Below are 17856 nucleotides of genomic sequence, written 5' to 3' on the forward strand. Positions count from 1 at the left end.
CCTTCCAACCATTCCTACGACGACCCCTACCCCACATTACCACCATTAAAGATTTATACACCCTCTTCTGTAAATATCCAAACTACCTGGACAATCCCTCCGGAGCATTCTGGATAATACTTTCAGTAAACCTGTATCTACTTTTAATCTCGAAACAACATGTCCACTGGCTCCAGCCTCCTCCTCGCTGCAACTTTCTCAACACATGCTTCACCCATTACCGTATTGGTACCACTATACTCTCATTCATTCCCTTTTTTGCCTCTATGGATAACCTTCGTCTCCATAGAAGCCTCAATGCATTGACCACCTTTTGTCCCTCGTCAATTCTATGGTTCACCTCATCTTTCATAGACCTGTCCACTCCCAAATATCTGAAAGACATTCACTTCCTCCATACATCCTCTTTTTCTGATAACGAATCTTTCATTATCAAATTTTTATCACCCTCATCACCTTGCTTGTATTTTTTGCCTATGTTCACTTTTAATTTACTTTAATTAAAGCAACTGTGAAAATTAATTTTGTCTGACTGTGTGTGTGTGTTAGTTACCATTTTGTCCTAGGCACATGTCGATTAGACACTAAACCTGTTGTGTGTGTGTGTGTGTGTGTACCTAATTGTACTCACCTAATTGTGGTTTGCTAGAACTGTGTTCTCAGCTTGCCTCGTTAGGCATTCCTGGATTATAATTGGTTCAGCCTGAATACCACAAGGTTATGATTGGTTAAACCATACCACGGGCGGGATTGAACCCGCGGTCAGTTATGATTGGTTACTGTCTCTCAGAGGTGAGGAGCTTGTTAGTGTGTGTGTGTGTGTGTGTGTGTGTGTGTGTGTGTGTGTGTGTGTGTGTGTGTGTGTGTGTGTGTGTGTGTGTGTGTGTGTGTGTGTGTGTGTGTGCATACATACATACATATATAGAACAATTATGTAATAGCTATAACTGTGGACTTTGTTTTTCAGGCAATGATTGCTTTGCTAAAAAGCAGCGCATTTATTATTTTTTGGTGTAAATTTGTGAACATTAAATGCATAAAAAAATTTTATATATCAATGATAAAAACAACCAACTAAATTTAGGCTTACCTTATATAGCATAGCTTGAGTTGGGCTAAGCTATACCGTATGCAAATTTAGAAAGATCAGGTCAGTATGTTAAGTTAGTTTTAATGCAAAGATCAGGTAAGTGTGTTAACTAAGTTTAAGAATAAGGTCAGTCGGTTCAGATAGTTTTAGTCCAAAATGAAAAGTTTGCGTATGTTAATTCATATTACAAATACATCTACCAGAACATTAAAAATAATCATTATAACAGTTTGGCTTGTTTGACCGACTTATCTCATGAGGCACATCATTTGCATTTTGTGCTTTGTTTCCTTAAAGGTGCGAAGAACTCTTGACTCAAGGAACTGGAGCTACCCCTCCCCTTCCTTAGATCAAACTTAATTACCTCCCATAACACAGGCATTGCATGATACTAGTTTAGCACTTCCCCCATAAATATAATCTGCTTTAAGTCACTCTGCCTTGGATAGAAACAGCAAATTTGCTAAAAAATATAAAGTACTATATACCACATTCTCTCTCTCTCTCTGACACACACACACACACACACATGCATGTCACATTAATATGCGCTCAAAAAGAAATACACGCACGCACAGTCCACAAAATCCTTTTTCCAATTGTACATGGTTTTTTTATACAACAAAATGTTAACATATGAAAATGTAGTTTTTTGCATTTGACAGATGACAGTGTTTTATACAGTGTCATGGTTGTCTTATCTTTGTAACCTCAACATAGGCTCCAATAGTGACTGATCCATACTCTAATTTATTCCATGTACAGATCAACATATCCAGTGTGACTTCTCTGATGCCATAATTTCTTCTAGTATGTCAGCTTACTGGTAATATCTGGAAAACATTCCCTTATAAACCCCAATAAAAAGTCCACGGGCATGAAATTAGGATAGCTTGGAGAGGATATTTCACAGTCCCCGTTATTTCCAATCCATCTTATAAATATTACACTACTGTATGCAGAGAACTGCATTTTCATATATTTTTTGTCAACTATTATATGTTTGAAATCTTAAAAGAAATTCGTGGACACTGCACATTTTAACCAGAACTTGCAGGCATGCATAACCCACCATAATAAGAGCACTGAATAATTTGTTACAACTGTAAAAATCAGCTTGGGTATCACACAAGGCAACAAACTTTATTGATAAACAATACTAAAACTAGTCTGACTGTAGACAGATTCTGTAGGATTAAGTTGTATTACCATAGCAAGGTCTGGACAGGTGCAAAGGTTAGTTTTGGAAGAAAATTTAAAATTATGCTAATTCTCATGAGTATATAGTATATTTCTATCAGATGAAAGATAAAAATATAAAAATATATAAGAAAATTCTGATGCTTTGACTGCTCTGGCTAAAATGCTCAAAACACACACACACATAAATACAAGCATACATACACATACATACAGTGGTACCCCGAGTTTCGGCCATAATTCGTTCCATAAGGCTGTTCGAGTGCCGTTACCGAACGAATTTGTTCCCATGAGGAATAATGTAAATTAGATTAGTCCGTTTCAGACCCCAAAAATACACTTACAAAATCACTTATAATAATACACTTACATAATTGTTCGAGTTGGGAGCTGTACGAAACTCCGGGTACCACTGTATATATAATGTATAATATACACACACACTGCAAATATAATATTCAGAATAATATATGTACAATATATATTAGATACAATATATATAATACACATAAATACATACCATAAATATAATGTTCAGAATCATAACAGTATATATATATATTAGATAAAATATATATAAATACAATAACATCTCACAATCTTCTTTCCAAAGAAATCCAAAGCTACTCTGCAAATTACTCACGTTGTCTTACTATTATATGACAAATAAAACCCCAACATTATCATACTACTCTTCAGATGTGAATGGAATGCATAAACAGAGCTTCCAATTTATGCATAAACAAGTCACCGACTGTTATCTTGCATATTATCAGAAGCAGCTTAGTTCTGAATGATGTGAGGTAGTTTCAATTTAAGATAAAAATTTACCTGAACAGCAGTACAAGAAAGATTGGCCGGAATTTTAAATACTTCAAAAATTAGATGTGTACACCCATCACATCCAATGAGTTTTCACCTTCACAATTTTTCACATTAATGCAAGTGTATTCAACAACCTTTTTCTAAAAGTCTATCGTGTTTAAAAAAATGAAATTTCCTCTTTGTATTAGTACTGTACTTGGAAATTACCATATCACATGTATACAAGTTTCCTCTATCTGTACAATATGAAGGACTTTAAGTTTGGTTCCACTTTTCAATACAACAGCATTTATATATTTGGCTCAATATAAGAGTACAGGGCCAACACCATCAAGACCCTGTGGTGCAATGCAAGTGTTTCATGAAGCAAGGCAGCCCTAGGTGCACATGTGTATCATCAATGGGCAGCAAAGGAGGCATTGCTCAAAATACAGCTACAATGCTCAAACCTAGTTTGGTACACATTCATTAATAGGAACAATTAATTCCCAAACTTATTTTCATGTGTTTTTAGATATTAAATGATCATGGGTACATTTGTACAACCACATCCTCATCCCCTCAGGGAAGGTATAACCAGGTTTGAGAGAGAGCATTTAACAGTATAGGAACAAGTTGAGGGCTCCTTTTGGTTATACACACATTAAGTGACTTAAAGGATTCTCAAAGGTAGGCCCCTGTGGTAGGTATAATGGTGCTTCTGCAAAGCATTTTTAGTTTTGCATAGGCTGCCACAGATTGAACAGCGGTATGGCTGTGTAAGCATGTGACGATCCTCAATATGCCTTAAAAGGCTTTGCCGTGAGGACAGCATTTTCAAGCAATGAGGGCACTGCTGCTGCTGCTGTTGTTGATGATGTTGAATTTGGAAGGACAACAGTGAAGAAGGACTGGTTGGTGTGGAGGGGGTAGTGCCTGTTGCTGACCGGCCTGAAAAACAAGAAAGAGGCCCAGGTCAGTCAGGTCACAAGGCCAGGCTTCCACGGCAATGCCGATTACCAACTCATCCTACTTTCAAATGGCCACTTTGTGTTTATTCCAGCCCTCCCATTTGTTTCTCACTTCTTGAGTGCACAGAAGAGGTTATATTTAGAGTATAAAATACTGCTGCAATTATGCCTTACACCTCAACTGTTATACAACAAAAATAAATTTAACTGTTAAGCTTTCTTGGCTTCAAAATTGTCACTGACGTGCTTGTTAAGCCTCCATTTTTCTAAAATTGGACAACACAAGCCTACAGGACTGACTAATTATTTTCACTCAAATCTGCAAATGAACTTCACACTTTTATACTTTTTTAAAGCATTTTTGACATTTTTTAACCAGGGTTACATAAAACAACTCCTCCTATTTATATTGAGTATTTTATTGTATATTTCTACTGTACAAATACCCTGTACATGTGGGTTTGTGATTATGTTGTGTACGTTATTTTATTTAATATACATACATATATCTATATATATATGATCAACATACATACATTGTGGAGGTATATGACATGAGGTTTGCGTTTCCTGGCTGTCTTTGGCACCTAGGCACTAATGTTAGCAGTGACTAAAATAGCAATATCTATATAATTCTCTTTTGATCCCTCAGTCTTGTACGGCAGTGGCATTTTTTTTTTTTTTACAATTGAGGTCGGGATGGTTTATAATGTATATGAAATGTGCTGAGGAATTAGTTTGAGACGAGAGGTAGATATGATTCTGGGATGCATTGCATCTCCAGTGAGGTGATAATTGAGGCGTTAATACTGCAGGAAATGTGTGGACCCCTAGGGGCCATTCTCTGTCAGTGTTTAGGGTGGTACTTGAGAAGGTGTTGCCTGAGACCATTTTTGCTGGTGGTTTGTTTGCCACACAGCGTACAGTAAAATGCCATTTGTATGGGATTAAAGTGGACGTCCTGCTGGTGTACTTTAAGGTTGTATCTACGAGTGAAGCCTTTCCCACAAAGCTCACAAGGATATCTGGGGCGAGACTCCCTGAGATCCCCACTCAGCCACTCGTAGCCTGAAAAACGACAGTGGTGTGTGTTACTACCACGCTGAACTATTTCTGGAAGACCCAGCTACACAACCTATAGTCTACATTTAGCCAAGTCATGGCAGAGCTACTAAGTGCTGGTTGGCTCCTAGTCTTATCAGGTCACAGCTGTATACTCCGATGGTAACGGTGCACATGCATTTTGAGAGCTTTCTGCGTGGCAGCAGTGCGGCCACACTGTCTGCACTTGAACACAGCATCAGGTCTGGTGAAGTGGGAATCACGTTGGTGCACCTTTACAGAGTACCTGCGTGTAAACTCCTTCCCACACAGCTCACACGCAAACTTGGATCCAGGTGGCCTGGGCCAGCAGATGGGTGCTGTTGATATCCTTGGCTGCCACGACCCTACACAGTCAAGGCCGCTGTTGTCACCACAGCCATCCCGGCCACCACCATGGTTGAGGGGGGCCAGGGGGATTGTGCTGCCCACGGAGCCTGTAATGAGACACCACAGGGGTTACTGCTGCACGGTCAGGCGTGCAGGCGCGGATCATCCAGTGCCTGTGTGGTGGTAGCAGAGGTAGAAGGGTTGGTCTTGCTGGCCGGCTTGCGGTGGTAGTTACTCTTGTGCACCCGAAGTGTACTCAGATTTTTGAACGAGAGGCCACAAATCTCACACTTAGCACTGCCAAGGCCTGAGTGCTGGTCCCGCATGTGAACCTTCAGATTGTACACATTACTGAATGTACGACCACACACTGAGCATTCATACCGGATCTGCCTGCGTTCACGGACCAGGGGGAAAAAGCCCAAACCTGTAATGACAAAACAACACCCTTTACTATCTACTGCTATGACAAGAGTAGCATCATGTGAGGGCATGCAAAGTAAGATGCAGGCATGTCAGGCAGCAGGCAGGTGGACTACGAAAGTCTACAGTCCCGTGACTTACTGGCAGCATGCTCTTACTCTACTGTGCCCTGACACTTGCCACCAACCTTTTAGAAAAGCATTATTAAACTTGTCGGACCCCAGCTGTTGAAGGTTTCATTATGCCCATACAATCCTACTTCACTTTATAGCCAAACAAGAAGCCATACAAGACAATAAAGCTCAAACTACAAATAATGACATTTCTCACACAGTATCACTGCCTTACAAGAGAGAGGGACCAGCTCTAGCACAAGGCATTGACAATGAGGCCGGCTTTAACTTTCACCCGTATACCAAGCTCAGAAGACCTCTTGTTTACCCTTCCTGTAGACTTCTAAGCCACTTATGGACTCATCACCAACAACCATATACATACATCATATTCACCCTACATCCAAATTCACAAGGCCTTGGTGTTCACACATTCTTATCACTGTGCCAAGACCCATTTCAAAAAATACACAGGGAGTATCATACAAAAATAAAAAATTAAATCTTTTAGCAGTTGAGATAATTTGAGGATACGAGCTTGCGATTTCCTCATCAAGCGCAAATAAACAATTTGTGTTCCATCCTAAAAGCACCATTTCATGCATACATCTAACTCTCACTGTCAGCTTAATAAGCACTTAGTGGACACGGTTTGCAAGCATGGCACTGGCCAATCCTACTGCATCCTGAGTGAGGTGCTGTCAGTTGACTTTGTTGCGGTGGTGCCTTTGTATGTGCATCCTCAGGCCCGACCGGGTTCTTGACACTTTATCGCACATGGCACAAGGGAAGGGCCCATAGTTGAGATGTGCGTCTTTAAAGTGCACCCGCAGATTTCCAATGGATGTGTACGTTTTGCCACAGTATGGACAATGGAGTAAGTCCATATAGAAGCTGGCCCTGCCTGGAAAGAGACGGAAACCTTAATGTAGAGGTTGTGAAGGAGCAGGAAGATGGGGAAGGAGAGGGTGCTGGAGGTGTCTATGATTGCGATGCATGTGTACACGCAGTCCATTTACACTCTTAGAGAGCTTGTTGCATAGGTGGCAGATATAGGGCCCGTCCGTACCGTGCACATCACGTATATGTACACGCACATTGGATACACATGAGAACACTTTGCCACACTGCGGACATTGTGGGATCACTGACTGAAGTTGCTCACTGACAATTGATGATGGTGGAGGCCGGCCTGCAAAACGAGAAGACACTGCTGAAGGGACCTGTGTTTCAGACACACAACTTCACAGTCTAAAGCCTGCAATCTTCTGTCTCAGCACTACTGCACATATATCACGACTAGAAGCAACAATTATACAGTGCTCTGCTACATTCAGCTATCACAAGCTATCACTACTATTCCACCCCATGTCCACAGACTACAAAAATCACTGGTTATCACAACGCCTGTGATTCCTGTGAATGTGCACCCTCAATGCATTCTTATTTTTGGCCGGCTTGTTGCAAATGGGGCACCAGACAGGGCCACTTGCTGTGTGTATGTCCCTGATGTGGATGCGCAGGCTACCTGCGCAGGAGAATAGTTTCCAACAGTGAGGACATGGCAGGCCCGAGGATACAACACGGCCTGGAAAGAGACCAAAGGCCTTCTTAGTCTTGTAGATGGTTGATGCTGATTTAGTTACGATGGTGTCTCTGGATGTGCATTCTTAATCCTGACTGACTCTTTGAGGGTTTGTTGCAGTGGGGGCACCAATACGGGCCACTATTGTCATGGATGTCTCTGATGTGCGTGCGCAGGCTGCTAATGCACGAGAAGGTTTTCTTACAGAAGCTACACACAACGAACCCAATGTTTAGCCTTCCTGTAACAGAGAAGACAAGGGGCTCTTAATGACTGTTGGAGGTGGTTGGAGTGTGATGGTAAATGGTAGCTGCTGCTGTGGGGGTGCTAGCATGATTGTTACCCTTCACCTTTATGCCTGGGTGTTGCCTATAGGTGTGCGTCAACATCGAATTCTTGGTGCGAAACACTTTTGCGCACACAATGCACCTGAACTGGTAGTATATTCCAGAGTGCATGTCGGCTATGTGTTTTCGCAGGTTACTACGGTGCCTGATTACTTTACCACAATATGGGCAATATTGGCTTGAATCGTCTGAGGCCAGGCTGGGCCCTGCAAGAGTGAAAACATCCCACTTAGAATTTTAAAAGAAGCCAGCTTTTTTTTTTTAAGACACAGCAACCATAGTATGGAAAGTTTACTTTGAATGAAACACAAAATGGCTTCATCCATTTAATTGACAAATTTTACAGGACTGTAACATAACACTTATACAGTACAAAGGGAATTATTGCGTGTATAACTACATTACAGGATGAATATCCGTAAATGTCATTTCTGACTAGGAAATTAGATTGCAAATTGTCAAGATATAAAGCACCATTGGGAGATTAAGTACTCCATTTGAGAACTTCACGAAGAGTTTACGTGGGTACTGGTTCTTCCATAGCTCAATATGCTATTCACATTTGCACCGTTAAGTGTCCAATAAATAGATAGCATTAGCAACGCTGGAGATATGCAGTTTCATTTAAAGAACTGTCATATTGCGAACACTGTCTTTCACTCTTTCCATTCTTCCTCCCCTTTAAAACTAATAATGATAAAAACAAAATCACTGTCTCTTTATGACTTCTTTTTCTTGATCATGTCACAGACTTTGATGGCCGGATGTGTCTCTAGGAGGTGTTTGGAGAATGAGCGGCGGCAAAACGTGCTAAAGTCACACACTGTACAACTGTAAGGCCGATTGAAGCGCACTTTGATCCCTCCTGAAACGGTAGGAAAAACCGGCAATCAGAGTCTGACCTCCAACAACATGGCCGTAGCACAATTATGTGTAATAATGTCATTGAGTTCCCCTCACCAGTCTGTGGTACTTGTGTTAGCTTTAATCGCAAGAAGCTTCAAGAAGGCTAAATAAAGCCTGGTTTCATTTTGAGTACTGTATTATGAAAAAATTTAGCTTTCCTTCACTATTTTCTGGACACACGATTCCTGCAGGAGGCACATAAGAGACTCAGGCTGAAAAGCCTTTGTCCATTTTATACTTTGCATGTCAGGGTTTTGCTTTTGCAATGAAAGTTTCGGGATTGGTGTTACTTGTGTCACAGTTCACTCTACACAGGTGCAACTGCCATTCACCTACCTGCACATTAAAACAGCAAGGGTTGTATTTTAGTATCAGCTACATCTTAGGTGCCTTCATAGTCAAACTAATTTATGGAGTTAAATTCTCAACATATAACTTGTCTTGATATCTATAACTAATTGTCCTTAATATGGAAACAAAATAACTAATAACTCACTGTTTTAAGGCAGTTGCTAAAAGAAGCATTACCCCAAGTCTGAGATATTACTTCTCTTCTTAATTATATTGTTAATAATTAAATAGATACTACGGACCAAACACCATGACGGCATACTGTACTGTTCATTTTGGCTTGTGCATTAAAAGTTAATGCTAAGAAAGTTAAATGAGGCCCTGGTGTTTGGTAATGGCCCAACCTGAAGATATGCAACAAAACAAAGACCACAAGGTTCCCAAGAGAAGAAAGAACTACAATAAGTCAATACAACCCTAATCCACAGTAGTACTTGAAAAGGACAAATTGCTAGCCCCAATAATTTCTTTTAAAAACAAATAAGGTCAAGAAGAACAATGACCAACAAAATACTACATCCTAAACTATGCAAGACAAAAAAAAAAAAAAAAAAAAAAAAAAAAAAAAAAAAAAAAAAAAACATGATTGGGCCATTATAGACTACATGAATAAACAATACAATAAGAACTGAATATTCAAAAATAAATATTCAATTCATATTTACTAAATATTCAAGCACTCAAGAAAAGTTAAGGGGCAAAATACTGTACATGTTTAGCATTACTGCTGTTGTATAATTTGCATTATAACAATATGTTCTTTAGAAATGCAAGTGTTGATAGCATTCAGATTGTACATATTATGCCCATTTACTCTTATTAATATAATTATAATAACGAATGACTGAAAACCATTAATGACACATTCCTATTGTACTTATAATTTGGTAAAAATAGTTATTTTATTTTGTAATTTGGTTTTCAGTCTTTCATCTAAAGCTTCACAGTCTTTCAATTTAATGACAAATACTAAACATTAAAAAACGAAAACAAAACAAATAAGAGTCTAAATTAAACATTAACAAATATTTTAAAAATCGTATTCAACATTACAAAACACAACATGACTGAAGACAAACTGACTTAAATAATAATTATAGCAAATGGCCAAGACTGTGAAACTCCATAAAGAGGCTTTACAGTAGCATCTGGTACATACCTTGGCTGGCATCTTGACTAGCAGCACCTTGTGACATGGAAGGGCCCGGCAGAGCCGAGATCCCAGGAGGAAGGCCTAAGGAAGACACCACAACCACCCATTAAAAAGGTAAAAAAAAAAAAAAAATACAAAAAAAAAAAATATCCCTTTATCCACTAATACCAAAAATTATACACAAAAGTTTCATTATATAAAATTACTTAACAAAGCCTTTAATAATTCACTAGTAAACAATCAAACTACCACATCGTCTTATGATTTCCACAGGAAGAAAAAGGCGCAGTAATCTTAGCAAGAAACATTAACAGTGAACGAAGCTTTAACAACAGCAATCAAAAATATTTTTTTATCTATCTTGAGGAAACTGTAGGGAAGTAACTAGACAAGATGGAGCAGATGGAGCAGCAAGTGTGTGTGTGTGTGTGTGTGTGTGTGTGTGTGTGTGTGTGTGTGTGTGTGTGTGTGTGTTAGTTACCATTTTGTCCTAGGCACATGTCGATTAGACACTAGGCCTGTAGTATATGCATGCATGCATGTGTGTGTGAGTGTGTGTGTGTGTGTGTGTGTGTGTGTGTGTGTGTGTGTGTATGTGTGTGTGTGTGTGGCTGTGTGTGTGTGTGGCTGTGTGTGTGTGTGGCTGTGTGTGTGTGTGTGGCTGTGTGTATGTGTGTGGCTGTGTGTGTGTGTGTGGCTGTGTGTGTGTGTGGCTGTGTGTGGTGTGTGATGGTGTGTGTGGTGTTTGAATGTGTGTGTGGTGTGTGATGGTGTGTGTGGTGTGTGAATGTGTGTGGTGTGTGAATGTGTGTGTGTGTGAATGTGTGTGTGTGTGAATGTGTGTGGTGTGTGAATGTGTGTGTGTGAATGTGTGTGGTGTGTGAATGTGGTGTGTGTGTGTGTGTGTGTGTGTGTGTGTGTGTGTGTGTGTGTGTGTGTGTGTGTGTGTGTGTGTGTGTGTGTGTGTGTGTGTGTGTGTGTACCTAATTGTACTCACCTAATTGTGGTTTGCTAGAACTGTGTTCTCAGCTTGCCTCGTTAGGTATTCCTGGATCATAATTGGTTCAGCCTGAATACCACAAGGTTATGATTGGTTAAACCATACCACGGGCGGGATTGAACCCGCGGACAGAGAGTTATGATTGGTTACTGTCTCTCAGAGGTGAGGAGCTTGTTAGTGTCAGTGTGTGTTGTTCCTGCTTGTTGTGTGTGTCTGGTGTCCCGTCCCTACTGCCCTTCCTACTGCTGTCTCCTACGCTGTTTCTCGCTCCTGAAGCTCTCCTAGAAGTTCTTGACTCCTCTTACATCCTTGACGTCTTGCAGATTTAAGGAAGCTGAGGTATACAAAGGTTATAGTTAATCTGACTGTTAACCTGACTCACTAATATAGCTCTCCCTTATATTAGTCTTTAAAGACTAATATAAGGGAGAGCTATATTAGTGAGTCAGGTTAACAATCAGATTAACTATAACCTTTGTATACCTCAGCTTCCTTAAATCTGCAAGACGTCAAGGATGTAAGAGTCAAGAACTTCTAGAACTTCAGGAGCGAGAAACAGCATAGGAGACAGCAGTAGGAAGGGCAGTAGGGACACCAGACACACACAACAAGCAGGAACAACACACACTGACACTAACAAGCTCCTCACCTCTGAGAGACAGTAACCAATCATAACTCTCTGTCCGCGGGTTCAATCCCGCCCGTGGTATGGTTTAACCAATCATAACCTTGTGGTATTCAGGCTGAACCAATTATAATCCAGGAATACCTAACGAGGCAAGCTGAGAACACAGTTCTAGCAAACCACAATTAGGCGAGTACAATTAGGTACACACACACACACAACAGGTCTAGTGTCTAATCGACATGTGCCTAGGACAAAATGGTAACTAACACACACACAACCACACCTATACACATACACACCTATACACATACACACACACACACCTACACACACCTCGTAAGACATATATACGGCCGCGACAGTCAAAGGGTTAACCCTTTGACTGTCGCGGCCGTATATATACGTCTTACGAGGTGTGTGTAGGTGTGTGTGTAGGTGTGTGTGTTAGTGTGTGTGTGTGTGTGTGTGTGTGTGTAGGTGTATGTAGGTGTGTGTGTGTGTAGGTGTGTGTGTGTGTTAGTGTGTGTGTGTGTGTAGGTGTGTGTGTTAGTGTGTGTGTGTGTGTAGGTGTGTGTAGGTGTGTGTGTGTAGGTGTGTGTGTGTGTAGGTGTGTGTGTGTGTAGGTGTGTGTGTGTGTAGGTGTGTGTGTGTGTAGGTGTGTGTGTGTGTAGGTGTGTGTGTGTAGGTGTGTGTGTGTAGGTGTGTGTGTGTGTGTGTAGGTGTGTGTGTGTGTGTAGGTGTGTGTGTGTGTGTAGGTGTGTGTGTGTGTGTGTAGGTGTGTGTGTGTGTAGGTGTGTGTGTGTGTGTGTAGGTGTGTGTGTGTGTGTGTAGGTGTGTGTGTGTGTAGGTGTGTGTGTGTGTGTGTGTGTGTGTGTGTGTGTGTGTGTGTGTGTGTAGGTGTGTGTGTGTAGGTGTGTGTGTGTAGGTGTGTGTGTGTGTGTGTAGGTGTGTGTGTGTAGGTGTGTGTGTAGGTGTGTGTGTAGGTGTGTGTGTAGGTAGGTGTGTGTGTGTGTGTGTGTGTGTGTGTGTGTGTGTGTGTGTGTGTGTGTGTGTGTGTGTGTAGGTAGGTGTGTAGGTAGGTGTGTAGGTAGGTGTAGGTAGGTGTGTAGGTAGGTGTGTAGGTGTGTGTGTGTAGGTGTGTGTGTGTGTAAGTGTGTGTGTAAGTGTGTGTGTGTGTGTGTGTGTGTGTGTGTGTGTGTGTGTGTGTGTGTGTGTGTGTGTGTGTAGGTAAGTGTGTGTGTGTGTAGGTAAGTGTGTGTGTGTGTGTGTGTAGGTAAGTGTGTGTGTGTGTGTAGGTAAGTGTGTGTGTGTGTATACTCCCTACTTGTACACACGTAATGTGGTTGCAAGGGTCGAGACTCAGCTCCTGGCCCCGCTTCTTCACTGGTAGCTACTAGGTACTCTCTGTCCCTGCTCCATGAGCTTTATCATACCCCGCCTTAAAACTAAATGTGGTTCCTGCCTCCACTACATCACTTGCCAGACTGTTCCACATCCTAACACTGAAGAAACACTTCCCAACATCCCTGTGACTCATCTGAGTCTTCAGCTTCCAACTGTGACCCTTTGTTTCTGTGTCCTATACCTGGAGAGGGTTCCGGGGGTCAACGCCCCCGCGGCCCAGTCTGTGACCAGGCTTCATACTTGTATAATGTAAGTTTTAACGTTTACAAGACACTCTCTGCAATGAAAGCTTTGTTTCACTCGAAAATACATGACATAGCTTTATACGTTTACTCTGGAGATAATTCTGAACATGCATATTTAGAAATTCTTTGCTTCTATCTGTAAATAATCTCGATATATTCTTCGCCTTTTCATTCTCCAATATTTTTTGTAAAGCAAGTAAAGTGCTTGGTTTGTCCTTCTTTTTCATGAGTATTGCTTGTAAATATTTTGAAGAAAACAAATTGATACACATAAGAATGTATTTATAACCATCATTATACTGTATCTGGATAATTTAGACATATCCCCCAAATGATAACTTAATATAACCCTGGGTTTGGATGCAGTTATTTTCCTACGAGGAAACGCTTTAGGCTTAAGCGCATGTAAAGTATATGATCTTTCCGAATTTAAGAAATTTCTAACCTCTCTCAAGGTTATGGTAGGGTCAATCTTATTTACAGATGCATACAAGTTGTTTATTCCAGGGAATGATCCCACAGAGTGAACATCTTTATAAACCTTTTCAATTAATCTTCATTGCTCCATTGATAAACAATTTCGCGTCTCTGTCCACCTTATCTATTCCTCAGAGTATTTCCTATGTCGTTATCATGTCTCCCCTAACCCTCCTGTCCTTCAGTGCCCATTTCCCTTAACCTTTCTTCGCAGGACATTCCTCTTAGCTCTGGAACTAGCCTTATTGCAAACCTTTGCACTTTCTCTAATTTCTTGACGTGTTTGACCAAGTGTGGGTTCCAAACTGGTGCTGCATACACCAGTATGGGCCTGACGTACACGGTGTACAGAGTCTTGAACGATTCCTTGCTGAGGTATTCAAACGCTGCAGCAGTTATCTGGTTGATGCGTGCTTTCGGAGACGTGCTCGGTATTATACTCACCCCAAGATCTTTATCCTTGAGTTAGGTTTGCAGTCTTTGGTCCCCGAGCCTATACTCTGTCTGCGGTCTTCTTTGCCCTTCCCTGATCTTCATGACTTTGCATTTGGCAGGGTTAATTCGAGAAGCCAGTTGCTGGACCATGCGTCCAGCCTGTCCAGGTCTCTTGGTAGTCCTGCCTGATCCTCATCTGATTTAATTCTCTTCATTAACTTCACATTATCTGCGAACACGGGCAATTCTGAGTCTAGCCCTTCCAACAGGACTGATCCCTGCTGGACCCCGCTCGTCAAAGGCGCCCACTATGATGCCTCATCCCTTACCAAGACTGGTTGTTGCCTCCCTGTCAGGTATTCTCTGATCCACTGCAGTGCCCTTCCTGTTATACGTGCATGATCCTCTAGTTTCTGCACTAATCTCTCGTGATACTCTTGGGTATCAACATGTCGGTTCTCTGAACCATTCACCATACTCGAGGGCTGCTTCCGGGGGTCAATGCCTCCACACCAGTCCAAGACCAAGCCTCTCGATGAATCATGAACAACCGAGCTCTTATTACAGGTAACAAAAAATTGAATTGAGGAACTTGTCCAGTTCCCTCTTGAGTCAAGTCAAATTCTGCCACGGTGAAAACCTCTGTTCCCAAGACACAGTACTTCCCCCTATTCATTTTCTACGCCCTCATATCCAACACAGACAGGAACATAATCATAACGCCAAATCATCCTTGATAAACAATATCTCGTGATGTGGTGGCGGTCAAGTTAGAGTAAAGCAGGATATACAAACTCGCGCAGACACGGGTAAGAGCAAGCCAAGTACGGCTGGGGCAAGAGTGGATTGTCCACGATGGTTCATTTTAATGCAGTCCTCCTAGCAGGGACTATGGAAAATAGGCCTAGGTGGGCGTTATGAAATTACTGTAAAACACCGTTACACATATAAATCACTCCCTACGAAAGCAAGAGCGCTGGCAGATGGTGAAAATTACCCCCAGTGAAGAGCATGAGTACTCTGAATGACAACATAGCATGTGTGGAAAGACCAAGCCTAACACCATAAGAGGATTACCACTCTTCATGAGGAAACATAAGAATCTACTAAAAGTTATTGTAGCTGTGGCTCCTTTGTAAGATTGCATGCATTGACTGATCAGCGCTTTATTCAACAGGAGGCTGGTATTGGAACTGGGTCGGTCAGAGGGGCGCTGACCCCCGAAAACATCATTACGGGATGTCGTGTAGAACCAAAATGAACACTTAAGGTGTAGAACCAACAAGGCCAAGGAAAAGGTAGAACCAAAAATATGGTACAGAACCAACAAGAGTAAAGAGTAAGGGAGGTGTACCTTACCTTTAGCATACCCATAATGAGTTTCGATTTTTTTTCTACTCCCAGAACACGGCACTGCGCCAGGCTCGTCTGATGCTTGCCTGGTCAACCATGCAGTTGCTGCTGGTGTCCTGCTGAGCCAACACGAATAAAGTGAAGAACCAATAAGAGTAAAGGAAGAGGTGTAGAACAAATAAAAGTAAGGTGTAGGACCAACAAGAATAAGGGAAGATATAGAACGAACTATAGTATGGGAGGAAGTATAGAACAAATAAGAACATAAGCAACAGGAACACTGCAGCAGGCCTACTGGCCCATGCGAGGCAAGTCCGTCTCCCACCGGCTTAAGCCAATGACCCAACCTAGTTAGGTCAGGTCGCATCCACTTAAGGAAGGAGCAAGGCATCAGCCCACTAGCACAAGCTAGGCAGGTACAACTCACACCCACTCATGTATTTATCTAACCTAGTTTTAAAACTACACAACGTTTTAGCTTCTAGGACGGTACTCGGGAGTTCGTTCCGCTCATCCACAACTCTATTACCAAACCAGTGCTTTCTCACATCCTTCGTGAATCTGAAATTTTCCAAATTAAAACTAATGCTGCGAGTCCTGTCTTGGCTAGATAATTTTTAGCACGCTGTTTACATTCCCTTTATTTATTCCTGCTTTCCATTTATACACCTCAATCATATCCGCCCATCTACGCCTGTCTAGAGAGTGCAGATTCAGAACCCTCAGTCTATCCTCATAGGGAAGATTTTTGAGACGTGATCAACTTTGTCATCCTCCTTCGTATGTTTTCCAGTGCATTTATATCGATTCTGTAATACGGTGACCAGAACCGTGCAGCATAATCTAAACGAGGCCTAACCAAGGATACATAGTTGAATAACCTGAGGACTCCTATTATTTATGCTTCTTGATATGAAGCTTTATGGCAAACACTTACGCACTGTTGCCTTGGTCTTAGATTACTGCTAACCAGAACTCCTAAATCCTTTTCACAATCAGTAATATTAAGACCTACATTACTTAGTTTATATGCGGCATAGTTATTTTCCTGTTTGTATTTGACTATAGTAAACTGCATCTGCCACTTCTCCGACCACTGCATCAGTCTATTCCAATCGTCCTGTCCTCATCATGAATTCGACAGTCCATTTTGGTGTCATCAGCAAATTTGTTTATGTCGTTATTTATTCCCTAATCTATATCGTGTATGTAGATTGTGAACAAGGGGCCCAACATTGACCCCCGTGGAACACCGTTCGTGACGCTTACCCCTCTCATTTCATCCCATCTATGCAAACTCTCTGCTGCCTGTCAACCACGCCTCTATCCAGGAAAAAAAAATTCTCCTATTCCGTGTGCCTTAATTTTCCTCAATAGTCTCTGATGTGGGACTACCTGAAGTCTAAATAAACAAAATATTACCATGATCTACCTCCTAAAATACCTTAGTGAAAAAAGTTAATAAATTCGTAAGGCATGAACACCCTTTTGTAAAACCGTGCTGGGATTTATTAATCAATTTATACCTTTGAAGATGACTACGAATTGCCTTGGCAATTATCGATTCCATAAATTTTCCCACAATGGAGATTAGGCTTATCGGTCTATAGTTCGAAGCTAAGGACCTGTCACCTTTGAAAATAGGTATCACATTTGCCATTTTCCACTTATTTGGCACTATGCCAGTTTGTAGTGACATGTTGAAAAGATTAGCCAGAGGTTTGCTAAGCTCCTCTTTACATTCCTTTAGAGCTCTTGCGTACAGTTCTTCAGGGCCCGAGGATTTGTTAGGTTTTAGTTTATCTATTTGCCTATGAACCATGTCACTTGTTACCCTAATCGTGCATAGCTTATTATCATAGTTTATTGGGTGGCCTGGTGGCTTAAGCTCCCGCTTCACACATGGAGGCCCCGGGTTCGATTCCCGGCGGGGTGGAAAC

General features: G+C 41.4%; 1 protein-coding gene across 28 annotated transcripts in view; it reads right to left on the reverse strand.

Annotated features, from left to right (window-relative positions):
- Window positions 1–17856, reverse strand: part of LOC128689409 (protein abrupt) — a 503752-nt gene that overhangs the window by 356180 nt on the left and 129716 nt on the right. For 24 of the 28 annotated variants that reach the window (XR_011391809.1, XR_011391810.1, XM_070083616.1 and 21 more), the window contains exon 5: window positions 10381–10455. Coding sequence is in view for 26 of the 28 variants with exons in the window: in XM_070083616.1 (XP_069939717.1) it covers window positions 10381–10455 (75 nt within the window). In the remaining 2 variants the exon portion in view is untranslated. Of the gene's footprint in view, window positions 1–2894; window positions 4046–4463; window positions 5924–6942; window positions 7225–7864; window positions 8171–10380; window positions 10456–17856 lie in introns of those variants that run through there. The other 4 variants (XM_070083671.1, XM_070083665.1, XM_070083672.1 and 1 more) reach the window with 4 other exon arrangements.

Source organism: Cherax quadricarinatus, chromosome 1 (genome assembly GCF_038502225.1).
Source record: "Cherax quadricarinatus isolate ZL_2023a chromosome 1, ASM3850222v1, whole genome shotgun sequence".
Taxonomy (NCBI): domain Eukaryota; kingdom Metazoa; phylum Arthropoda; class Malacostraca; order Decapoda; family Parastacidae; genus Cherax; species Cherax quadricarinatus.